At 36.3% G+C, this 27,454-nt stretch overlaps 1 protein-coding gene across 7 annotated transcripts in view; it reads left to right on the top strand.

Annotated features, from left to right (window-relative positions):
- The window catches only part of PDE4D (phosphodiesterase 4D), a 389,547-nt gene that overhangs the window by 357,540 nt on the left and 4,553 nt on the right, over window positions 1-27,454 (top strand). For 6 of the 7 annotated variants that reach the window (XM_039379742.1, XM_039379743.1, XM_039379745.1 and 3 more), the window contains 5 exons: window positions 18,131-18,224; window positions 21,717-21,889; window positions 22,855-22,953; window positions 23,039-23,203; window positions 24,925-25,024. In XM_039379742.1, coding sequence (XP_039235676.1) covers window positions 18,131-18,224; window positions 21,717-21,889; window positions 22,855-22,953; window positions 23,039-23,203; window positions 24,925-25,024 — 631 coding nt within the window. Of the gene's footprint in view, window positions 1-11,238; window positions 11,610-18,130; window positions 18,225-21,716; window positions 21,890-22,854; window positions 22,954-23,038; window positions 23,204-24,924; window positions 25,025-27,454 lie in introns of those variants that run through there. The other variant, XM_039379748.1, reaches the window with a different exon arrangement.

Raw genomic sequence — 27,454 nt, 5'->3', positions numbered from 1 at the left:
GGGAGACCTGGAAGGTGGTACTAGAGCATCATTCCTGTTGCCTGGGGCATTTGAGCAGTTTATGTGAATTCAGCTAGTTGGAGCTAGTGAGAATCTTCAAATTTATTCTATCAGGCTAAGGATGGAGCCCAAAGCTGCTTTTATTTGTCATTGTTGTCGCTTTGATAAAGAGTTGATAGAATCAGCTGTTAAGCAAAAGCTTCTTTGGAAGGCGGGAGGAAGTTTAATTAGTTGCAGACTGAAGCTGTTTTAACATTTCTGTCCTTGTCATGGCAAAAATGGACTTGTGCATGTGTGCCCACGTAAATGAATAGGCTGATGTCCTTCTGGATCTGCTGAGGTCTTACCAGCATTTCATGTGCTGCTGAGAGCTTTTCCAGCAGCTAAATTTTGCCAGCTTTTTTTTTTCTTTTTGATTAAAGACGTAAGCCAAAGATGATGATGCCATATCTATTTAGACCTTATTGCTTTTGTTTGATTTTAAGATCTTTACCAAACTAGTGATGATTTTTATAGAGACTTAAAAGTATCTATTTAAGAGGACTGAAATATGAAAAATACCTTGTTCCTTGATAAAATACCTACTAATAATGAAATGTTAATAGATAATCTTTTACTTAAATAATGTATTTTGTATCCATATTGCAAGTTCATCAGAGAATATACCTCAATCTAATGATGTACTTCTGTTAGGGGAACCTAATCCGTTTGCAGTATGTGATACTACTTTCATGTTTTTAATCTACCTTTGGTTTCAAATTTTGTATGAATGGCGAGATTCATTATAGTTTAATGTTCAGAAAAATGATAGTGAATTATCATTGATTGAAAAGAAGTTTTACATTTTAAATGAAATTTTCTTTAAGGCTTTGACATTCTATGTAAGTTCATAAGTGAACTAAATTATCAATGCTAAAGTAAATTTATGATTTTAGTTTTAACCATTATTAAATACAAAATATTAACTGGTTATAAGCCATGGCTAAAAGCAGTGTTTGCAAAAGGGGATTACTGTACAGTGTTACAGTACGTACTAGAAATTGCTAAATACAAGCCATATTTGAGTATTTTCAAAGAAAATAATGATTTAGCAATAGAATTGTTTACTTGTAAATGTGAATTTATTGATGCTCTGTCAAACTGTAGTTGATCAGGAGCAACATTTATTCTTTTAGAAAACTTAGCATAAAAGTGTTTTCAACATTTGAAACATTTTCAGTTGTGAAAATGCATTTTGAATAATGCAAAAATGTTGGAAAAAAACCAACCCTGGAGAATGACTGAAAGGGTGCCTCTCGCATGAAATCCACTTCTACAATGGTAATGAGAAATGCATAAGTTTATACTCATATGTATGTGTGATTTGAGATAATCTTGGTGCTTGCTTTATTGTTAATTTCGTTTTATAAAAAGAAGTGAAATTCACCCAGGTGAGAGGGCTCCTACAAAGTTATTTCAACTTTTGTGATGATTGTATTGGAGACTAATAGATGTAGCAGTTGTGTGATTTGTTGCTATCTTAAGTAAAAACTAGTGCGAAACTGTCTCTGTAGCTCTGTAGTGGGGTCTGAGCTGGCAAGCTGTGAGCCTTGTAGCACAAGAGTGGTTCTAGGTTAATGCCCCTGTCTCATAGCCCACGCTGTGGAGTAGGAAGGAGCAAAACACTCACAGAATAGAGTGACGCTGCAAGTCTGCACTCGTGGAAGAACCAGGCATCCAGCTGCATCTCCTGACCTTCAGTTGTTGTTCTCTCCTGAGCCAGACTGATCCTTTGTATGCTCCTTCCTGTCTGTATTACAGGTGGTGAGCTACGTGGAAACATTAGTAGCTAAAAATGGAGAATGCTAACAGTCCATTTCTTCAACTACTTCTCAGCTATTGGTTGCTGCTCAGCTGAGACTGAGCACTCACTGCTCTGCTCCAGCACAAGGTTAAACAAGGTTGCCAAACCCAAAGGAACTCTTCTGCTCTGATGGACGGACAGTGAGGCATGGATGTGTCGCTTGTCCTTATCAGCACTTGGCCAGCACCTCCCAATATGGGCTGGTCTGACCCTGCTAACCGCTGCCTGGGTAGTGCAGTCATCCACAGCTGACAAACCCAGCACAAGCAATGGAGTAGAGCCTCAGACCAGGTCTGCATGATCTGAATGCAGCAGCACCCCACTGTAAGCTGCCACACAACACACAAGAAGACAGAGCCCAGAAAGGTGCTCAGATTTTGTGTGTAGAATGAGAAGCAAATTACTGGTATCGATAGACAAGGAGTAAGGAAACATGCATATAACATGAGCTTCCTCATGCAAATACTGAGTCTTCTTGTAAGAGGGATTTAAATCATGCTGGTAATAAGTATGCTATTCAGGAAACTACAGAGCTGCCTTTGGCCTAATTATGTTATCTTGTCTCCGTCTCTCTCATGTGTACGTGTAAACCCAACCTGACAGTACACCTGACGGTGGGACTGAAAACCACTTGGGTTTTGTGCTTGTTTGCTTAATTTGACCTAGAGGCATTCAGGTGAAGTGCTCAGACAAAAAAAAAAAGCATGAAATTTTTGTTTGTTTCCCTGTATGCATGAGGTAAGCATGTAATGGGTGAGATTAGTTGTTTCTCCTCTTCCAGATGAATAGATCTTTATTATTTTGTGTATCTGCATAGATGCAGAGCATGTTTAGAGCATCTAAATAAATAATCAAATGAAAGGTAGGAAGGACACATTGCAATTAGTGAATAATCTTCCTTGAAAGAAAAATGATACTATCACGTGCACTTTAGTAAGAAGTACAACAGCCATGGTTTAGTAAGATCTGTAGCCTTAACCAACAAAATTGCATGAAACAACTGGCAGTCTGCATTCTAAATGCTGGTCTCTACAGTGTGTATACTGAGCTTTTTGCCATGTTAGTACATACTTCACAGTCCACAATTCTCTGCTTTTGTCTGCAGAATCATTGCTGTTTTTCGTAACTGCAGAAAGACAGTTGAAAGACTCATTTCTTTTGGTATGGAATTACAGCCATTCAGGAATATTTCTGATGAACTGTTAAAGCTTGAATTTGGTGAGGTCTGCACTAGGAATGCTTTATTAAAATAAGAACGTCATGTTACAGGAGAAGTAAGATTAATCTAGCAATACCTATGAAACTGTCTTTTGTCCTTACATAGCAAGCCAGCTTTCTGTGTGAAAATGGGAATACCCTTAGTTTTTACTGGCATAGCTGTATTAGTCTGAGGATGAGTGTGCCATCGCAGCTCTCTGAATGAAGCATCACACCCGTTTGCACATTTGCTAGATACAGCTGTCTGGAAAAATGCATAATATGGATATAAACTTTTTTTGTGAGCATGCTATGGTAGGTATTTATGGGGTGCATATTTACTTGAAGGGTCCATATACATATAAAAATAGAAGTAAGTTATTCAGATGATTCTGAATTTTATATTCCTTTTATTACATATATATGTCTTAGGCAAAACTATATGAGGTAGGAAAAGGAGAAAAAAAACTGTCAGACATGTTTACAGCCATATCTTTTCCACTTGGTAGAAAGGAAACTGTCAGGATTTCTTATAGATGAGTTTTAGGGAAAAAAAACATTTCTCTTTTCACAATATTTAAATGACCAAGTACTCTTTTGTAGGGGAGAATTTTGATATTAGAATAAGTCACCTTTGTTGTTTCTCTTGTGTGGATACCTTTATGTATTTAGTACAGGGAGTCTTAGAAAAGTTTTAAGCTACACTGTGTTCTCCCAAAATACAAATACCCTTATATGATGTTAACTTTGATGTAGCTTATAAATCTTATTTATGCAAATAAGCTGTCGAAAGTCATTCTCAGTAGGTAAGGTAGCAGGTTCAAGTTGTTGAAATTTCTGTGCTGCAGGACATTGGTGTTTAGCTGCAGCTGTGAGAGGCACAATATATATTATATCTCTCTGTGGATGATATAAATTATATATATGATATATATATTATATATCTCTATGGCACAATATATTTATTAACAGCTGCATTCCTTCAGCGTTGGTATAGCATAATTTTGGGTGCATTATTGAAGTTTAAGGTCATTGCAGTACCTCTGTTAAATTTACTCTTCTTCTCTTAAATCCTGTGGACTAAAAGTCCCTGGACAGCTGAACTCAACTAGGCATAGCCATGCAGAGGAGGTACATATAGGAGGATCACACTGATCTTTTGAGTTAGATTATTTTTATTTATTTGTTTTCTGTTGAGCACGTGCAAGTGTCTATTAAGGATAGGAGCTTACTGCTGAGGAACATAGGAGTAGCCCTGAGACTCCACTTAGAGCAAAACTTGCTAATTTTATATATTAGTTGCCCTGGCAAAACATCCTTGGCTAGGGCTACACTTTGGGAACTGGGGAGTGGGTATCAATATATTGTTTGGAAAATGTCCGTACTCAAAGTATGGCAAAGTGGCAACTCAATGAAACATAGAATAGGATATAAGCCAAACTGTGCAGCTATATTTGAGACTGAGGTTTCCACCCAGGTTCCTTGCTTCACTTTGCCTGGAGAAGAGAAGGTGGAGAAGCAGGATGCATTTTTCCTTGTGGAAAAATGTGGTGGTTGGAGCCACCACAAGGATAAGGGGAAAGAGTGAAGCATTACTTTGTCTGTTTAGTTGTCATTGCTCCCAAGTTGTTTCATAGCTTATTTGGTTGTGATGCGAATATATTGTATGTTCGTATCAATATATTGACACATGTCTAAAGACGTGATACATAATGGGGTTTTGTGATGTGAGATTATATATCTATGTATATCCATGTAAAGGTTTTTTTTAACATTGTTTTTAGGGCAAAACTTGAAAAACCTTCGGTTTATGTCAGATACTTGTCACAGTAGTAGTTTCATGAACAAAATAATATGGTTGTGGTTATGCATTTGATTCTGTCACTTGCCAGTATTTAGCTAAATATTTTTTGAAATTAAATTCCATTTACTGCAGGGTGGTTTTTAGAGACTATGATATACGTATGTACTCCATCATTATGTGGAAAACTTTCAAGAAAATGATTGGTATATATTGTGTTTTAAAGGATTGACTGTGTTTTAAAGGATTGACCCCAAAGGGTTAAAATAGGGAGTAATTTGTTGGTTGTGCAATTGCTCAGGAGTGTCTATTGAAAATACTGCAGTTGTAGAGAATACCTTTAAAGACACTGCTCTGGTACGCCTGAAAATCTCCCATTGTGAGATTTATGGTCTGAAAAAAATTTAGTATCATCTTGTATATTCATGCTAATGCTTTTGTTATCACTAGAGGGCAGTAAATACAAACAATGAATTATGTATTTACCAGAAAGTATTTTTCTTTTTTTAATTTATTTAAAATTATAAAGAAGCTTTATTAAATAACTCAGCTCTTGAGTTTTACTACATATTTACCCTAAAATAGTTCAGAACATTTTTATCTCAATCTGTTTATCAACATAAAATTCTCATATTTCATCCATAAGAATTATATATTCCCTAATAATATGATCTGTAAAATAAAAATGATACAGCATAGGCTATTCCATAATTTTTAATAAATGTAATTCTAACAGGCAGGAGCCTGCCAAGGAAGTCTTTTTAAAGAAATATAATTGTGCTACCTTTAGCATCCTTAAAACTGAGGCTCTTTCAGAAGAATTGGGGATTCGTTCCAGTTACAGGTGTCGGTTCTCAGCCACCAGTTCAAGCCTTCTTGATATCAGCACAAGACCCAGCTTTGTCTCCACCCCTGCTGCTCACTTGGTGTGTGGCAGCTGATTCCTGCATCTGGAACAATTTACTCATATTCATAAAATTCCTGATTGTTTGTTTGGGATTTTTTACTTAAATTCTACATTTTTTTCTTCTAGTCATGGAGTCTTATGCAGAGAAGTTTGGTGAGGCTGGCTAATTCAGTGGAGTTTTCTTGTCCAGCTGTTCTGCTGCTTTCTCCAGACCAACTCTGGTTTTTGGCTTAATTGAGTCCATCCACATGCCCTTGCTTGCTGGATGAAAGGACCATTCTCTTCTGCTTTGATGTTCCATCACTGAGTAGACTTTCCATTTTGTGCAGAGACTTTCTGCTGTGCCAGCATAAGCCCCAGTGGAGCTCGCTAATGCTGTGAAAACAGTGCTGTATTTGTGACAAGTAGGAGTTGAATTTGCCATGGGTAATTATCACTGTTCCTTGGTATCTGGAGGGCAGCCTAAAAATTGTAGAAATATAGAAAGGTTTGGGTTGGAAGGGACCTTAAAGATTATCTAGTTTTAACACCCTGGCACGGGCATTGTATTTTAATATTTTTAGACAGGCTCTTAGTTTGGTTTATGAGATTTCTTCAGGCTATCTGTTCTTGTTTGTAATGCATACAACTTTAAAAACTAAAACTGGTGATACCCTTAGCTGTCTTCCTTTTTGCTTTACTTTTTGCTGCTTACTGGACAATATGCACTACATCCAGCACACTTGTATTCAGGACTGATGCTCAGACATGTCTCTGAAGGTTCCTAGTGCAACTTCATAGTCAATCCAGGGGGCTGCAGTGAAGAGCTGCAACAAGCCTCCAAGCTAAGTATGTTTCTGCTGGAGTTCCTGTATTACCCATCACTGACCCATAGAAGCAAAGACCCAGATGGTAATTTTCCCATGGGACAGTTAGAAAGGTACTGCAACTGAATCACCCAATCACAGAATGGGTCAGATTGGAAGCGACAATGGGTCACTCATCCCATCTCCCTACTCAAGCAGTGTCATCCCAGAGCACATTGCACAGGATTGTGTCCAGGTGGTTCTTGAATATCTCCAGTGAGGGAGAATCCATCACCTCTCTGGGCAGTCTGTTCCAGTGCATGGTCACCTCCACAGTAAAGAGGTTCTTCCTCATAATCAGGTGGAACTTCCATGCATCAGTTTCTGCCCATTGCCTCTTTTCCTGTTGCTTGGCAGCAACGAGAAGAGCCTGGTTCCGTCCTCTTGGTACTCTCCCTTCAGATATAGATATATGCTGATGAGGTCCCCTCTCAACTGTCTCTTCTTAAGGCTGAACAGGCCCAGCTCCCTCAACCTTTTCTTGTAAAAGAGGTGCTTCAGTCTCTTAATCATCTTGGTTGTGCCCTGCTGAACCTGCTCCTGGGCAGGAGCTGACTCTGTCTCTCTTGTCTTGAGGAGCCCAAAACTGGACACAGCACTCCAGCTGAGGCCACAGGAGGGCTGAGTAGAAGGGCAGGATATTTCCCTTGACCTGCTGGCAGTGCTCTTTCTTATGCACCCCAAGATATCATTAGCCTTCCCTATGTCTTGTGCGTATCCTGAGTTGGTTTCAGCTCAGTAAGTTTTAGGCAGTTTCAGCTGTCTTCCATTGCTTCTTGTTGCTTCCTCAGTGCTAGTGAAACAGGTCTGCTGTGCTATGTTTTCTCATTGTCGTAATTCTACACATTAGATGTGGGGGTTTAGGTTAAACAGCCTGAGGTTTTTCTTTTATTACAAAAAAAATTTCTCTGTCCCCTGAATAATATTTGTAAATTTTTTCCCTACACAATGTACATGACAGCAGTTTAAGAAAACAGAGACACTAGAGCTTTGTGCACTGTTCCATCACTAGTGTTGGCAGAATGGGAGATTTAGAGTATCTGTCTTTTTATTTAGTATCCTAGAAGATTCAGATTTCTGGGAGTGACACTATCACTATGAGATGTCCTGTTGAGACTCTATGAAGTCTTCAGGGTTTCTGCTTTCTTCAGTGTAGTTCACCATTTTGTACTCATGGACCACTCTCCTTATTGCTGGTATCTTTGCAGTTAAATTCTTTGAACTGTAGTTTACATGAATGGTGTGAACATTTTGGTTCATCCCATCAACCACCCCTCCCCCCAGTTTTTCTGTTCTCTGGAAGTTTTCGTGGCAGTGGCTTAGTTTCAGACACCAGCGAAGAAATTGAGTATCATAAAACAGTTTCAAGTCTTGCAGAACCTGATTTAAAGCAGTCCCATTAAATGAAGTCAGCCTGTTTATGATCATTAGATATGGGTCTATAATCACAGCGTTAACCTATTTAATGTGTCCTCTCTCAACACTGGGAGAGTTGTTGCAGAATATTTTACAGTCACAAATCAAATGCCCTACAACAGTACAAGAATATTACACATTCAAATACATACATGATATTGACAGGCATTAATTACACTCCTGTGTCTTGGTTCTTTATCAAGCAAATACGTAGAATATGTGTATTTCAGCTTTTCTGTTATTAGGACTGGTGTTTTGTGAAGTTGCCTGAAGTTACCCATCCATCCTGCTTGCAAATTTTAAATGGCACAACTTAAAATTTTTGCAGTCTTTAAAGGTGTGCTATGGTTGAACATCACAGCTCCTGGGATCTCTGCCACCTCTTTTTGTGACTCTTTTGGAGAAAGTTGTCCAGGATCTTTGATTAAATAATAGCTAACATTTGCTGAAGGTATTAAGTGACTTCATAATCTTTCTGCATTTCAAGGTCATTGTCTTAATTCTTTCAAAACACACAACCATGCTCATTAAAAACTTCCCCTTTTTTTCTGAATTATTTTATTACTCACTTAATGTAATTTCAAATTATATGTTTCTCATTTTCATATTCTTTGCTTGATTCAAAGCATTGTAGAAAATGTCATTATGCCCTTCTTCCCTATGCGTTATCTTCACAGCTGTATGTTTGTATAAAAACAAGAATCTCTGACTTTTGTTTTTCTTAACTTGAATTCCTCTCAGTATTTAGTTTGTGGAAGCTATTTGCTGTGTGCTCAGCTATTCACCATAACCTCCTCTAAAGCTAATTATTCATTCTTTGCAGTCTGGGAATTGAGCATGAAAATCAGCCAAAATTATTCCTGTAAATCAGTGCTGGTGTGACTTTCCCAAGTAAAAATGTCCAAGGTCATACTTCTACATGTAGCCAAAGTCAGAGTGCATGCTTTCTGAGACAGTGAAGTCATAAAATTAAATTATATTACAGCAGTTGGTAGTTTTACGAGGTTGAGACTGTGGTTCTTGAAAAAATCATACAAATTAGTAGTAAGCAGCCAATAGCAGGTGTAACTTCCTAATATTAGTATAATTAATATGCAGCTAGAATAAATTGTTGTAACATATATGTACACTAGAGGAAAATGTTTTTTCATGTTTTTACATCAAAAGGATCTAGGTGATAACATCATACTTCAATAAATTCAGTAAGCTGTTTCTCTTACAGATGTACCTTTGTTTCATACATTTGTGAGGGATAAAAAAATTGAAGATGTTTTAATACCTGCTAAACAGCTAGTGTAATTTACATGCCAGCCATTTTAAATATTCCCTATCTGAATCAAGTTCTGCACTATTGGGAACAGTTGTTAATATTTAAGGAGGAAATAGCTGTTAAAGTGGCAAAGAAAGAGAAAATAATTTTAAACTTGGCTTTCTGATGTCTGCTAATACTGCCTATTGCAATCAAACTTTCATAGTTCATGCTTCGTTCCTAAAGCAGCCAAAAGGGTAGTGGCTATTATTTTACCATTTTCTAAGTCATGCTTGAAATTTCCTTCTGAAGAAAGGCAGCATATTTTCAGTTCTCAGTGTTGATGCTGGGCAGGTGGCAGCAGTGCTCTCTTCTGGGTGATCAGAAGACAATGCTACAGAGACACAGACAGGATTTATATGCAGTGTTACAAAGCTGAGCTGGAAGAATCAGGATAAATATTTTCCAGAAGTACCTTTTGGCTTCTTTAATGTCATGCTGAGTCTCTAGTAACTCCAGTTTTAATTTCAAAACTTAATTTACATCTTAATATACATCTGGCTGCATAGATCCAGTGTAACTGTGCATATTAAATAGAAAATGTGTCAGAAATGTTTTATGTTATCTATTTTAAGGAAAACAGTACGCTTTCCACATGAAAATACATTAAGTGCTGATGATCTGTTGATTGTATTCAGTTGCTATAGATTTCTCTCCTGTAAGGATGAAATTTGTTTATGTCATACTTTGCCCTATTGATTTTTACAAGTTCAGTTCTTTTTCAAGCACTTAGCATCGCTGACTATTTCAGCCAAAACCTGTCCTATGACCGTTCTCAGCATCTCCCAGTGAATCAGCAGTATGGAGTTAGGCTGAACACTGAACCTCATTCAGTTTGTCCTTAGGCTTTGCCCATTGTCATATTGGGAAACTCTTCCTTCTTTTGATACAAGAAAGACTAAGAAACTTGCTGCAGTTGTGCATGTGCGTTGCACAGAATGGTGCAAGATAATCATAGAATCATAGAACGGCGTGGGTTGGAAGGGACTTTAAAGATCATCTAGTTCCGACACTCCTGCTGTGGGCAGAATGTATTCCTCCTCTCAAGTTTTGGTATCTTGAGTGGCAGATGGTGGGATATTTTGTTTAATGCCTGAGTCAGCTCACTGACACACTCCTCTTTCAGTTAATCCTTTTTTTTTTTCTGTGATTTATAACTGTAATTGATTATAATAATCTGCTGAGGCAGAGCAAAAGTTGAAGAAATACACTGAGAATTTGAGGACTCTTATTAACTCACTTCTTAATACTCATTGGGAGTTGTAGGACATGTGACTTACTTAGCTTAATAAGAACTGCTTTTATCTCTTAAAATAAAAAAAACAGTAGAAGCTAGAAGCCTGGCTCAGTAGTCTGAGGTGGATCAGTTTTTAATCTAGATGGCATAAAAGCCAGAAAAAATTTCATCACAGACTGCTCAAGAAACCAGATAGCTCTATTGATTTTGTTTTGGGATTTTTTTCCCCCTTAAGAAACCCTCAAAATATAATTTTCTTCCATATGAAAAATTAAAACCACTGGGCAATCCACATGGATATACACAATGCTCATTTTAACTGCTTGGATGGTGCATCCACTGAAGAGAGTGTTAAATGCTGCTGAACTGACAAGACTTTAGTCTGATTATTTTTGAATGGCATGTGAATGCTGCAGGCAGGGATGCCATTAATAAAGGGCATTTGCTGTTAAAAAAAAAAACAAACAACGTACCCTGTGCCCAGGAGAGTCCCCAGCGTTGGTTGATGGGAAATTACCATACATCATGACACCAGCCCTATGGATTTATATCTTTTAGGGTGACCTACTATTGGCTGCTAGTTAGCCTCTATGGGAGGGATCACTGCCACTGTCTGTGGCTTCCTCTTCAGGTCCTTATTTGGTAGCTGTTGATAGAGCAAGTCTTTGAGCAGCCGAGCATCTTGACATACATTATTCATTAAGTCCTGGTGTTCAGGAAATATGCATATCCCTAGCTCTTCAGAAATTTCTTCAGCTTGTACAATATGTTTCTTCAACGTTGCCTCTGAATGCTTGGAGTTTCACAAATGGCATTTCTACAATCGGAAGACCACACGTTTGGATTTCATTTCAGAATGCCTCCTGTGCATACAGTTGCTGAGAACCTGAAGATTAGCAAAAAGAATTAGGAAAGAAGGAGTCTTTATTCTTGGAAGTCTTTTGCAGTGTCAGATAAAAAAGAACTGATTACCTTAGATTGGTAGCATAGGAAAAAAATACCAAAAATGCCTGAGGCAAACTATTTACTCTCAGTTTCTTGGGGCTACATAAAGGTAGGATTTTCTTTTACCTTTTAAGAACCTTTATTTGTGGCATGTCATTGCGTGATCACTGGATAACGTGGTAATTTGTGGGTGATATGATTATGAACACTAGGAACATAAAGTAAAAAATGAGATAACAAGCCTTTGTTCAGCAAGAAGAATGAACTGCACAGTATACAGTCTCTTAGAACTGTGCTGGGACTTTTAAAATAACATTCCTTCAGTGAATGATCAGACTGAGTCTAAAGCCAAAGAAATTCAGAAGAATTTTTTTTCTTTCAGATAAAGGTTGATACAAAACTGTATTTCCAGACATTAAAAGATTTAAAAAACTGCAATACCATTACAATGGGAGAGGGTATGAGTAAAGAAACTGAGGATACTGGGTGGATGCATGACTCATACTGGTTTTAATAGCTGAAGAAAGGTGAAATTTTGAACAGTATGTTTCAACAGCATTTTGTGGTAGCCTGTGTGTGTGTGACATCTTATTGATTAAAACACTGAAATTGCCAACTTCTAATACTGATCTACATTTTATGTAGGGCAGCTTTGAACTCGCTTGAAGCTATAGTACTGCTAGAAAATGAAATGAAATGAGACTTTATCTCTTTTTATGGAAAAGTTTAGCACCAAGGAATCAAATCAATATGCCTGTAAACACACAGAACTGAAATCCACATAATAGAAAACTACACTTGAGTTTTGTTATGGCCGTAAAAAATTATGTTTGTACTTAAAAAAATGATGCTGCTCTTATAATCATTATCAAGTTGTAAAAAAAAAAAAAAAAAGAAACATCATCCTGTGCTTGACATACAATAACTGTACCAAATCATCTGATTTTAAAGAAAATTCTGATTTCTCCTGAAGTAAATAATGCAAGTATTGAATTAAATTACTGAAAATAACACAAGCATTATATTCACACATGACTGAATCTCTTAAAGCTTTCTTGTATCAATAGCTAGTTTTATGATAGATATATATTTCTTAATGTGGAAATGCAAAACTCTCATTAGGTGATTATGTCCAATTGTGAGCATTGTCAGCTACTGCTGACTTGTTACAATATATTTGCAAGGATTTTGGTCAGTCATCTGTGAAAAAAAATTAATACCATTATGCTAGCTAGGTGGATTTCTTTCTTGTTTACCAAAATAATAAGATGAAATCACTTTGCATTAAGCAAAAGGTGAGGTATTTATTCTAATTTACTAGAAAGCCTTTCCTGCATTTCCAAACAGCTGCTGTCACATTTCTCCTTGCTAAGTTGGAAAAATTCAATCACTGATTTAAATGTTCACTCTTAACTGTTTAGCCTTTAAATTGAGAGACTTTTTTTGCTAATTGAAGTTCAAGAGAGAGCATGGTAGCTGTAATTGAGTACACAGGAGACAAAAAAATGTTCTTTTTATAGGCGGCGTGCTATACTGTCTATAGACAATGATTTTAGATAAGAAGCTAAGTAGGGCTTGAGCACACTTTTAGTACAGTGCTTTTTGAATTCACACTACAAATAGAGGAAATATTTGAGAAGAAAAGGTGAATCTGGTTCTTGTGACATTCAAAACAATCATTTAGAGTATTTATGAAATTCTAAAGATTGAAACATCTTATTCTCAGAGATCATTGTACATGTTTACATCCCTTATTATACACATATTTCTATATGCTTCAGGCTGTACTTTATCTCCTGTGAATTTTATTTCAGACAATGGTTGTCATGTGGAGTATTTATCCTCTGTTTTTGTTGAGTATTTTTTCTTGATAGTGATATTATCCCAATGCTAGCCTCTCATAGCTGATGTATAAAAACTAGTGTCTGACCTTCATATTAGTTAAACACATGGAGTGCTTTAATGCAAATCTGTAGCTATTAAGAATTTTGTTTATGTATTAGGAATACTGCTAAAATCCAAGATAATTTTGCATTGATAAGCAATATAGACAGAAACCTTAGATTAATTGGTAAGGCTGACCTATTTTGAATTCCTTGTTTGTTTTATTGTGGAATACAAGACTTTTTAAGTCCAGTAAAATAGTATAGTTTATTCTTTTTTGAGTTAAACATCTTTTAAAAAAATTTTGTTTCAGAAACAAAATACAGTCATGTAAGTTGAATGTTCCAAGTATTGAATGAATGTTTCATGGATGTATTCTATTCATGTAAGCTTTTACAAATGTTACCTAGAAAAGAGGCAGCCAGAAAGGTTGAAACTGGGATCTGTTGCCATGTGGATTTGGGAAACAGTGCAGTGAAAGTCTTCAGTTGCCCTTGACCATTTTTGTTTCAGCCTTCACTGGAGTTGGAGCTTGATTAATGCTCAAACTGAAGGACAAGATGGAGCTTTTTGGTCCATGGACTGCCTAGTTAGCCCTAGCTTTGCCATCAGTACTGGTGCTGTAAGCTGTGGTGGTGACAGCCTCTTACAGTCCTTCGGATGGTGCAGGTTTCTGTTGAGGAACAGAAGGCCTGCATGGAAAAGACAATACCAGAACAGGGTATCTGCCCTGAGAGTGGTTCTTTGTGCTTCCTTTCTCAATACAGCTAATTGCTGGCTGATTGTTTGGCTTAAGCTTTTTGTTATTGAGTCAAGAACTTTATACAAAATTTGTAAAATTTGTAGATCTTGAAATTGATAATTTCTTTATACTATACATGCGAAGTCTTCCCAAAAATGTATCAGTGCTCTTGCTGCCATATGGGAAAATGGTTACTGCAAATATTTGTCTTTTTTTTTTCTATGTGCCTTTGCTGCCATCAGAAAAGTACCTTATTTTTTCCAAAAAACGTGTATTTATCCTAGGTTGACAGCAGTAATATATATAAGCAGAGATTCGCACACACTGGGCTTCAGCTCAGAAGGACCTAAGCTACAAACCTGTTCTTAGGAGGTTAACACTATTTGGCATATTCTCAGTTCATTATCATCAATGTGTGCACTTCTATTCTCATGTATTAGTTTTCACTCCAACAGACTTCCTAGGTTTTTAAATGGAGATAAAATTGCATATGTACTTCTGTCACTTTGGAGAGACTTGTAAAGTTATTTGAATGCTCTGTCTGTATTTGTGTTGAGGGTTCTGCACCTTCTTATCCTCTCTCCCCCACCACACACCTCAGCTGAGATAAAAATCACTAAAATCAATAGAAACAAATGAAATTTTACAAATTCTGCTTAAGAGAATATTTTTAGGGTATCTTTAGACAATTTTTTATGGCTTTGTTGCTGTGACATCAGTATTCAGCAGTGCAGAACTGTATATTAATGCACGTTTTATATCTGCGTATCTCCATTTCTAGGGGGAATTTGTAAGACTATAGTCAAGGAGTGTGATATTCCAAAAGGATGTCATTTTTGCAATCTAACAATGCCTAGTCTTAATGTGGGAAAATCTCTCTGTCTGAGGAAGAATACAATATATGCATAGATCAGTCAAAAACCTCTGCTTCCTCCCCATGCTGAGCTGACAATATCATAATTAAAGTGCATGGTGTAAATGTTTATTCATAACAAAAGCTTTGATCACTCTGATTTATTTTCATCAACTGGGAAAGTATATGGCATTCAGATTTTTAAAATTCTTATTTAAGATATTATCCTTAAGATTTACCACTATTAGGGACAAGATGGTTCCATGTCTTGTTTGAATTGTTTTGTTGTTGTTTCCAGGAAAGTGTTGTTTCCAGGAAGACAAATGATGAGTATGAAGTGCTTTTTTCAAGCACCTAGGGGTGTCTGCTGGATGACTGAAAAAGTGTTGGCTCATGGATGTAACAAACTTCTCTGACTGGCAATAGGATTTTGTGGGAGCCATGTCAGAGGCAGAATTTTATTATAAAGTAATTGTGCAGGGCTGTATAAATATGTGGATCATTGAAGGAGCAACTGTGTATGGGTGCACTTGGGCCCAATGAAATCTTTGAGAAATAGGTAAAATCAGGAAAAAGTGGGAGATTTGGGTTTGGGGTTTTTTTTCTTAGAGCATTTTTTTTTTTTTGCTAAAAGGCAAGTTATTAATCAGAGGATTAAGTAACATACAGATATACTGAAACAGGGTATAACGAATAAAAATGCCTGAATATCTTGATCACTGTTTATCTCTTATGGTTTTGGTTTGGTTTTCTGGTTTTGTAATGTTCTCAAAGACCCATTATTGTTCTGCATCAGGAACTGTGGTCTGCATATGGTCTTCAACTTTATGTGATCCAGTGGTGATGAGGGTTGTAAGGCTTTGTCATATAATGAGAAAATCAGAACGGTTCTCTAAACTTTTGCTTAGTCCAGAAGATTGCAAAAAAATGTCAAAGTTTTGTTGCTGTGGTGTCAGTAATATATGAAAGACTATGAGGAAATCACACAGCTACAGCTCTTCAAAGCCAAAGGCTTCTCCAGTTGAATTTGCTCTTAGCAGGAGGGCCTTGCAGAAGCTGAGGGACTTATTTTACTGTACACCCATGTTCAGCAGTAGCATAGACTTTTCTGCAGTTCTCATGCAGATGGTTGAACTTTTATGTTCTACTGACTTGTGGGGTGATGGAAGGTGGGAAGATGAGGGTTTGTGTCAAACTAATGGGGAACACAGCATTAGAAAAGACTGTTACGTACCTTTCAGTTGCTGCGGACATCTGTACAATAAATACTGAAGCTGCAGTTTCTGAATGCCATCTGGAGACAAGCTAATCCATGAGATCTTCAGTTTTTGCCTCAATTCCATTTCTCACCTTTTTGAGAACAGAAGATAAAGTGTGCAAGCATGACTTAAGTGTGTTAAAAGTTTAAAGATAGACTTTTAAAAATGGTCTTAGGATTTTCGGACCAGTCATTTTACTGCTTGGCAAAGTTGGCTTCTTTTTTCAACATTTGACACTGGTGACAAACATTAAACATTGCTAAGGAGGCTGACACTGTTTTTGTCCAGAATGTATAGGTCTGTAGCTCACAGTGTGTGTAGCTGTATTTGCAGTATGGTCCTAATTTTCAGACATGTGTTGAGCACTTGCTAGCACACAACTGTATCTGAGATCAAAGCTGAGCCTTTGGCTTGTGACTAAAGTAGGATTCAGTCTTTGTGGCTCTGGAACTTCCTGAGCTGATGGCATGTCAAGATGGCAGGAAAATGCAGTGGCTAATGGTTAGAGTGTTATATTAAAGGTAATTTTTATTTCATACAGTGTGAGCAATACAGTAATTGGTGACTTACAAAGATATTTTGAAGAAAATAACACCTTTCATTATGCAAGGCCTCTTTGAAGAGAGGGCTTTGATAATTCCAGTAGAATGGAAAGGCAGTGGTTGATGTTTACTCCAGTGGTTTATCTGCTTTGAAGAAGAATAAATTATAAATTACCAGTTTTCAACATAGATGAATGTTTTAAGATATATATACTAAGGATAGTTATTGCTTGATGTAATAAATATTCATAACTGGCTGAACAAGGTGAAAGATTATTCTGAAAATGGCACAAATCATTTGCCTTTGTTAAGAAAAAAGATGACCAAGAAATCTAACAACAAAATGAAAGGGTGGCACAATAGGAGGCAAAATTTAGTAGTGACAGATGCATGCTAATTTGCACTGGCAAGAGTTGTTGAAATTGTTAATAGTATTGCTGAGTTCTCTTTGTTGGCTATATCAGCGCAGAGCTGTAGTCAGTGAAAATGCATCTAAGATAGCAAGAGCTGTATTATGCTATTAACCTGTCAAGCATAATGACACAGTATACCATTTCACCCTGGAGGCTAAAAGGAATCAAGAGAGGCTCAGTGATGAGTACTTAATCAATTATACATTTCCTGGAATATTGGTGTCCACTTCTACCCTATGAAGTGCCTAGAGTGAATTGCTAACTTAGAGGGAAGTGGAAGGTGTTTCCACAGGTGGATATTTTCTACGCCAGTGTTTCATAGAGATGAATATAGTTTTCTGAAGTCAAATCATTGGGGTGATCAGGTATAATAATTTTAGGTCAGAGACAACATAACCTATATCTATTCATATTGGCTTGTAGGAAATCAGTATGATATTTTGGTTGTTTTGAGCAATGCTGTCAAATACGTTTGAGTAGATTAATGAGGAGAGGTAAGATAAAACTGAAATATTACCACATGAATTGCAAAAAAATGCAAAAATAGATTAATTTACAAATATGATGAGAAAGCTGGTAGCGAACAGGTCCTACATAAATACCTTTGTATTTAGTTTTGAAATGAAAATAAAAAAACTGGAAAGACAATAACATTATTTGTGTGTGTACGTATGTCTTAGAGTTTTCAGTTACTAGTAGGACATTGAATCCCTGTGGTGTATTTTAGGAGGTTAAGAATTATGATTGATGTTGTCCAACCCATGAATAAGTTGGTAGGTATAGCGACGCTACATGGATTTCTACTTTCAGAGTTATCTTACTGTAGTATATATTCATAACATCATGTCCTTTCCCCAGTTATAAATTGATTGCATTTTCTTGTCCTAACCTACATCTTAATCACTGACTTTATGCTTTTTTTTGTTTTGTTTTCCAGTTTAAAAGAATGCTCAACCGGGAGCTAACCCACCTATCTGAAATGAGCAGGTCAGGCAATCAGGTCTCAGAATATATATCAAACACATTCTTAGGTAAGACTATGAAGAGTTAACTTTTTTGCCTTGTGGTTGTTTTTTATATCTCTCTGGGCTGTTTTAGAGCTTAAAAGCAAGTGGCCTTCCATATTAATTTCTGCTTTCAGAAACTGTGCATTTAGCATCTCATTGTTCAGTGTTTGTGCAGAGAAATCAGTTTAGATCCATTTCCTCACAGCTCAGTTAGCGTGTGTATGTAATTTCCCTGTCTATGTAATTACAGATAAATATTCATATATATATTTTCCTGTAACATTGCAACTACTATATTGCTACCGTATTAAGAAAGTAATACATAATGAATTAATTATATGTTAAAAAGAAGTCTTCCCCTATATTTTCCTTACAGGAATTGCAGCAGAGGTTTCAGTGTGCTAGAAGCATGCAAGAACAAATAACCTCACAAAACCTCATAGCATGCAGTTAAGATACTTTGGTATTCCCTGCCTGCACGTGTGTGGGTAGATGAATAACTAAGTCAGCACCTAAACAAACTTTTGCCAGGAAAATTTGTGCAGCTGAAGAGCCTGATCTGGTGGGATGTGAGCATTAACAAAAGCCCAGCGCAATATTACAGAGTGTGGTTCCTCCTCTATGTTGTTTCTTTTCTTTCCTAAAATTCATGAAAATCAATAAAACTTCATTCCATAGTGTTGATTTTGAATATGAAGATAAAGATACTACACCAATCTCAAACATGCTTTGAGCAAAACACCATTTATTCATAAAGGCTGTGCATATAAGGAGAGGCGCAGCTGAATACATCCCAATTAGGATAACAAGTCCTTTACAAAGTGCCAGTCCTGTATGTTAAGATCCATCTTGTTCTGTGTGAGATACAATAGCTGATGCTTTTCACGTTTGATTTTTTTTTAAAGAAGCGGGGTTTTTTAAAGTACATTTTATCCTCTCACCATGTCCTAAATTAATTGCTTAGTGTCTGTTCAGTTGGCCCACAGTTGCAGGAGTGGCCCAGAGCTGCGGCACAGCAGGGTTACAGATAGTGAGAAGGGGATGAGCCTTTGGCATGGAGAAGAGGCAATACTGCCCAGCTTCAGAAGACCTGAAAGTCACATTGTACAGTTGCCTGAGAGGATGACCCACTTAGGTTGAAAAGACTGAGATGCCAGCTTCTGCTTGCTTTTACTTGAAAACTTAAGACTTACTTTGACAGGGTAAGGAAATGCATCTGGCAGCCTTTCGCATGAGCTCGTGAGCAGCAAGAGGGCTGGAATGGCAATCACTTCTAAGTTACTGAGCCATGGGTACTGTTTTGCATCTTCATGAAAAACTTGGATACTTAAAAATGTAGACCTAAGAGCAATACAATGGTGGAAGCACCTCATTTACAGATGTATTGCTTAAATATTTTCAAAATATGCAGTCTAAGTATATAGGTTGTGAGCAACTATGTAAAGAGGGAAAACATTCTCTCCATAGAAAAATTTAATCATTCTAGTTATTAGATGCATTAAATACAGACTAGTAACTCTACTTATTAGTTATTGTCTAATTTTTTTTTTAATATATAATCTATTTCCTGGACATCTACAGACTTTCTCACATTTGTAAGTTAGGAATGTGTCATGAGAAAACAGTATTTTCTGTTCTTCTTATACTTTAAAAAAAAAAAAAAGTCTGTTTCCCATAGGGCTATATGACATGTGTGAAGCTATTTATAATGACAACAAATACATTCTATGTGTAAGAATTAAGGCTCCTACATTGCTTATAGTAATATGTGAGGTTTTTCTTTTGCAGCATCATTAACCTGTTTTCTATGAATGGAAAATGTTTGAGAACCTGTCATTGAGCATAGCACAAACAGGGTCAAAATGGCAAGCTGTCTTCTCTGGATGTTCAGATGGGCACAGCCCCATGTGCTCACAGTTAAAAAAGCAAAAGTCCTGTCTAATTTCTCTGGAGATCTGAAGTCATTGAGACAGACACTTCCTTCCACTTGAGTTAGTCTGACAGCTCAGCTTACGAATTTTTCTTAGATGGGTCTAAACTTTTGTGCATATGACCAAAACCATAAACATCAAAGCACAAACACGAGTCACTGCTCCTCATCTGTTGTTGGTTTGTACCAGACAAAGGCTGCAGTGCTCCACCTCCCCTTTTCTCCATATGAGGAGAATGGTGAAGAATTGGGGCAATCAGGTAACTTGGAGCTGCAGGCTAAAACTTGGTGACATTTCTGTGAGATGTCTATTAAATGTGGCTGCTAAAGGGTAATTAAAAAAAAGAGGAAGAAAAGTGAAGAAGCAAACACTTAACAAGCTGGTAACTAGAAAGGGACTTGCCAACCTCATCTGGTTTCAAACTCTATAGTGAAAATGAATATTGCAGGGAAAAAAAAGACGTATTTTAAAAAGCCCAAATTTTCTTAATTTCATTTTTAAAATTTAAGGTTTTTTTAAATTTGTTTTGGCTCACCTCTTGTGTTAAAAACATCTTTTCTGGATTTTCCTGGTTTTACTGGTATGTTCCTTAAGGGCTAGAATAGGTGGAGGTACATTTCAGCATTTCAGGTACATTTAAAGGGAATAATTAAAAGTCTACATTGAAATACAGTAGGAATAAAAGGAACAAAAAACAATGCAAGTTCCTAACTGTTTTGGCAAGAGAGTCCTTCATTGAACTAACTTGGGTTTTTTCAGGGACCACAGATGTCTTCAATGCTCCACAACCCCATACTTTTTCTACAGCAATCATCTTGCAAACATACTTTACTCTCAGTTTAATCCTTGTCTAAAGTTTCGCTGGCACATATGTTGATGAGTTATATGAAGAGATGCTACTGATACTGCTATAGAGGCAAAAGCCCATCAAAAAAATCAGGGTTTTAGCAAAGCTGTTGTTTTGTTGTCGTTATTGACTCTGGTTTGGAGGTGCAGAAACACACTGCGTTGCTGACATGAACTGCCTCTACAAAGTGCAGTAGATGTGGCTGACAAAAGGCTTTCCAAGTTACTAAGTCCTGTGGTCCTTAGTAGACAGGACCAGTCCCCAAATATTAGGTCCTTTGAATCCTGAAAAAGTTTTTAAAGATTTGCACAAAGACACTGTTTGGATTGTTTTTGAAACACAATTTCAGAGAGTATTTTTTCTGGAAAAGAAAAAAAAATTAAATTTTCTTGCAAAATGGATTCCTGTTAAAACACTTTTAAAACTAAAAGATTGACCCTTTTTACAGCACGAGGGGTGCGGGAGAAGTTGTAATCAGACAGAGACAAGTTGCTTTTAAAGCCAGTCCAGAAATAATAAGGCAATTTGAGTAATAGAGATCTGCTTGTAATGAAGTATAGGTCTATGTTTATCTTTTCATGTTTTCACCACTCTTGATATAAAGTATCTGTTGCAAAATATTCTAACATTAAAAAGGTTTTGTAAAGAGTTACAATATCCATACAATGCAACTCAACAGTGAATTTTATAATAATTGTAATTCTTTTAATAATTATCTTTTTATTAATTCTTTTGAAGACAAACAACATGAAGTTGAAATCCCTTCTCCAACACAGAAAGAGAAAGAGAAAAAGAAGAGGCCGATGTCCCAGATCAGTGGAGTCAAAAAACTCATGCACAGCTCTAGCCTAACTAATTCCAGTATTCCCAGATTTGGAGTTAAAACAGACCAAGAAGATGTCCTTGCCAAGGTAGAGAATATATAAGTTCTTGAATCTAAACCATTGAATAAAAAGAGAGCATGGACTTGTCAGTCTTATTCCATCCTCTGCTTATAAACATTGATTTCAAGCTGTAGCACCAAGTGCTGGTCTCACTTGAAATAATCCAAATTTGCTGAAGTGGAAGAATAGCAAGTAAAATTAGAATCAAGCCATAAGGGTTAATTTCAGCATGAACAGGATTTCATCTGGAGATGGAATGTAAATTAGCATTTGTGTATGCATTAATAAAGCTGCTTTTTTGTAAATAGTATCTGAAAAATGAAAAGCAGATATACCATGTACTGTCACAGGAATGAAAATATATAACAACCCTAATTTTTAAATATGCACAACTGGTATATAGCACTAGAGCTATCCTTCCTATTTTTAGTTGTATCATTTTATGTACATCCTTAGTGTTTGGGTTTTTTTAGTGAAATTTCCTATGATGTTTTTTCATGAGCAGCTAACTCCTTGGCAATAATAGAAAATTGGTATGAAGGCATTTTTTATTGTGTTTTGCATTTTAAAATATGCCTATCCTTACATTTTCAGGAATCTTATTTGAAGAGTGTTTCTGAGGAGAGAGCAGCAGAATTGTAGCATCTCTGGAGGTTTTCTCCTCACTGAACTTTGTTGTCAGAGGGCAATGAGATAGCAAAGTGTGTTAGTTAAACTCATTCAAGACACTGTAGTATGTTTCCTTCTGGAGCAATCCACTTAAAAGGCACTCTTTCCTACTTAGGGAATTAAAATCTGAAAAGTTGCTAGATACAAATTCCAGTTTCAAGATTAGTAGCAGCACCAGAGTTTAGCCATTCCAAAGTTTAGCATGTAACTTTCTCAGTGGAAGGTTTGAATCTTCATGAATATTGTTTGCAGTTGTTTCAGTTAAAAATTGCTGGAATTTGTGTGTTAGGTTTTGACCTGTTTATTGCTTGATTCTACTCTAGGAACTAGAAGATGTGAACAAGTGGGGCCTTCAGGTTTTCAGAGTAGCAGAGTTATCTGGAAACAGACCTTTGACTGTCATCATGCACACTATTTTTCAGGCAAGTAGGAGCAAGTAGGGTTTTTGCTTGTCTTGGAGATTTTTCTGTGCTTTGTAATCTAATTGTTTTTCTTCTGCTTTTAAAGGAACGGGACTTGTTAAAAACTTTTAAGATTCCAGTAGATACTTTAATAACTTACTTGATGACCCTTGAAGACCATTACCATGCAGATGTGGCATATCACAATAACATACATGCTGCAGATGTTGTTCAGTCAACCCATGTGCTACTATCAACCCCAGCATTAGAGGTAAACTACACTGAGAAGGAAAAGTGGTAGTCATGAGAGAAGAGGACATCCTGAGAGTCTTCTAACTAAATCTTAGTTCTGGCCATATTTTTAAAAGAAATCTTAACATTTCTTCCATGAGTATCTTTTTTTTTTTAAAGATACTTTGTGAGGATCTAAGTTTATTTACATGTAAATATTGGTCAAAAAACATCACATATTTTTCTTTTAAATCATGCAGATTTGTGCTGTCATAACCTTTTTCATTGTATGCATCCACAACGCATATCTTGTTTCCACCATCACATTATTAATACTGCATTCTGTTCTATTGTTATTGCCCATGTGGGATTCTCACTAACCACAGTGAGTGGAATTGCTTAGGAAAGATAGTGATAAAATAGGGTTTCCTCAGTAGGGCCTTTTTGGGTTTTTTTGTTTATTTTTCAGGGTATTTTTTACTTTTGCATATTTATTCTGGTCCTAAAAGACTAATTTTTTATTTGTTTCTAAGGCAGATTGGAACATGTACTAAATTTTCACTAGACTATCTCTTTTTTTTCTTTCCTTAAATATTTTTAAATTGTTTAGAAAAAATCATATGTTCTTCTCATAGTAATTCTCTTTTTGAAAGTTCTTAAATCTCTGAAGTAGGACAAAAGGGAGATTTTCTCTTTTTTAAATACAGTTCAGATCTTACTACAGCAAACATCGATATATTCTAGCATACTGTTGGGAAAAGGCAGGTAAAGCAAGCTGTTGAGATTTTAGTAATTCAAAAAGATTTGCCTTCATTTTCAAGAATGTTTTGTCTGTGTTTTGTCTGTTTTTCATAATGACCAGTCTTTCATGTTACTGATACATCTACTTTCTTGTTAAAAAGAGGGTTATAAATGGACATTAAGACTGTTGGAAGGTTTTGATCCTCAGAGACTTGGGAATTTTCTTGCTCATGAGAAGGAAGATAGATAATGTTCTTAAAACACCACTGGCTTCACCAAACAGCTGGACTAGTCACTAGTAACATTTTGGGGTTTTTTTTCTACATCAGGTTTTTTTCCTCATGGCCTTTTTTTCAGCAGAGCTTTAGCTGGTAAAATGGCAATGTCCACCCAGTGCCACTGCTGCTCTACACACTCCTGAGCTGTTCTTAATCATTTATGAAAGCAGTTATATAATGTGGGTGCTTCTGACAACAGGAGATTGGGCTCACTGAAATTCCAGGTCCGTTTCAGTGCTCTCTTCCTATCTTCCTAATAATCTCATGCAAATGGAAAAATCACTAACTGTTAAGTAAGATGTCTTGTAGGCTGTCACCATTTTCTTTAGCATCATGTAGGAGATGTGCATATTTCAAGTACAGGACAATACATAGGAGTCAAGCTGAAATATTTAACTTCAATTTGTTCTGTAAGTTAGAAAACTGTTCTTAATTGTCTAATAAAAGTGGATTTATTTACAGACTGAAGCTGGAAATACTTCAGTTGTGACAGAATTTAGTGATACTTTCAGTATGAAATACAGATCACTTTACTTCGGTGAAACTCAAAATATTTATGAGATTGTACATATTTGATGATTTTACAAAAGGTTGTGATAGCGTATGTATAAAGTCTCTAGAGCTGGTAGTGTATTTCAGATTTTTTTTGCTTGTTCTGATCTAGATTCAAAGTAGGGTCCTTTTTATTGAAAACCCTTTCTCACTGATTAGTGATTGTCATTTCTGTTTCATGATTTTCTAGGCAGTGTTCACTGATTTGGAAATTCTTGCAGCAATTTTTGCCAGTGCCATACATGATGTAGATCATCCTGGGGTTTCAAACCAGTTTCTTATCAACACAAGTAAGTCTGATGTTCAGTGGTTTTTTCAGAAATTTGCTGCAAGATCTGCACATAGCATCTGAAAAATACACAGTTCATTCCTTGTTTGCTTCTGTCTGTAACTTTTCTCAGTAAATAGACAGGTATTTGTATTTTAAACTGGATGTTATTTTGCATTTCTTGTAACTTTAGAAATACTTTACATAGTACCCTCTAGCAAGACTTACTAAGAACTATAAACCTGGCATTCTTTCAGTTTATTGGATGTGGTCTCTCCCAGAAAATAGCTGATTTATATTAAATTAATAAACTTGTAGGAGAAAAATGAAGGAAGATTAAATAAAAAAATTTAAAAAGGAAGACAAGAGTTTATTTGTTTTTATTGGAAGCATATCATATGACCAATGATAGAAATTCAGAAAACAGGTTTCTTTTTTGCAAACTAACTGTCAGACCTATCTCTCTCTCTGCTTGGATGCTGTACTTGGCTTTTCATCTCTCATGCGTAGTGGACTGAATTTTCTCAGCCTGTTCCTGAAGACTCTGGCAAATCTGTTTGTTCTTTTTTTGACCCTAATGTCATCTACAAATTTGAAACCCAGTGTACTTGTTCTGCATTTCTCGAGGCTGTTGTCTGCAGCATTGTTGAACCTCTCTCCACTTTTTAGTCTTCTGCTGAAAGACAGTGTTAGCTTCATTGAACCTGATTGTGACACATTTACTGAGCGGCTTGTTGCCCCAGTGTAACCTGCTTTGATTTCATTGGCATATGTCACTATCATCAGTGTGTAGTACTTCATAGGTCAGTACATCATACTGTTATTTCTTTTGCTGTCTGACTTCTTTTATAATAACTGACCCAGAAGTTTAGAGGTGAAATAATGATAACAGTCCAAGCACAGAAGAAGAAAAAGCAACAGAAATGGAAACATACCTAGATTTGTGTCTTTTACCCATTTGGTTGCACATTTATAGATATTTTGCACATGAGTGTATATATATATTGCACTGGTGCTAAAATAGAATGACCCCAAATCAGCAGTACAGTTTTAAGAAGGGAGCTCCTCCTCTGGCTCATTGCTGCTGTGTATTCAAAGATGTTCATTCCAGTTTAGTCTTCATCCAGTTTTGTTTGTCTTAATGGCCTGAGGGCCACCCTATAATGAAATCGAATTTGATGACTCATCTGCATGGAGGAGGATTGGGATTGACTCTTGATTTTTTTTTTTTGTGCTTTATTGGTAACTAATACAGTTCAGCAACATAGGATAGGCAGAGAGTGAATCAAACTTTGGGCACAAAACAATGTATAATACCTGAATTTTTAAGAGTGGGCATATGTAAGTAAAGTTTTTCTTTGTTTGCTTAATCTGATATTGAGTATCAGGATATATTAGTGTCTCTGAGGTTTTATGAGGAAATAACAGAGTTGTTCAGGTTTAAGCGGGACAACTGGCTAGTTGAAGGGAGAGTGGTGTTACATAAAACTTTCACTTTCAGGCAGATGGTTAAAATTCAGCTAAGTCAAGTCATTCTGATGCTGATACTTAGAAGAAATATCTTGTTTTTCTCGGTTCAGGTTTTGATAGAGGAGGCTCCTTTGTCAGTCAGCTAACCTAATTAATTGGAACAGCTGTTGCCAAGCTGGAAGAAACAAAGGGATTTTGTCCCTTTTAAATTTTTCTGTGTACAGGGAATAAACTGTAGGGACAGAGACAGAAAAAGACCATCTAATGTAGGTCTCTCAAATCCAAAAAAAACCCTCTAGTTTTTTTTTTCCAGTGAACCTTAAAATGTATTAAGATTTCACTAAGAAGTATAAGAATACATTTTAAAAAAAAAACATAATAGACTTAGTTATTTAAAGTATGTACATATTTGCCATATTTTTGGCTTATTCTTTATAATTAGTATCATGATTTTTCTGAATATTATTTTCCTATTTTAAGTCTATTACAGAATTGTCAAAGAAACTGACCCTCTTGAATGCTATTAAAGAATAAAAAAAAATTAATTGCATTAGCATCAACAGAGATGCTTATTTGATGACTATAACTGTCTTTCCAGAAAAATATTCTTGAAGCTTATAATGTGTTACAGAGGTTACCAAGGGGGAACTTTCTTCCGTTTTCACATCTATTTCAAAGCTGAGTACATTTGAGCTCTGTGTGTAGCTCCAGCACATCCAAAGTATTTTGGCAATGTCGAGTGTTTTGCAGTTGTGGTTCATCAGAAGGCTTTGAAAGGAAAGTCACCTTTGTAACAAAAATAAGTAGGCAAGCTTTGTATGTGTTCTGTGAAAGATCATTTTACAAACTTGCTTTCTTTCTACTTCTGCTGTTATAGTTTTGCTGCCATTGGGATAAGGAAAGACAGAGGAAGAGTTTCCTGATTCAACAGATCGATTTATTCAAGACAGGAGAGGAAGATAGCAGGAGAATAGATAATGAG

Source organism: Pipra filicauda, unplaced genomic scaffold, assembly GCF_003945595.2.
Source record: "Pipra filicauda isolate LSUMZ 115617 unplaced genomic scaffold, ASM394559v2 scaffold174_size2080704_pilon, whole genome shotgun sequence".
NCBI lineage: Eukaryota > Metazoa > Chordata > Aves > Passeriformes > Pipridae > Pipra > Pipra filicauda.
Note: the sequence above shows the minus strand (reverse complement) of the source record. Positions and strands in the feature narration are given on the sequence as shown.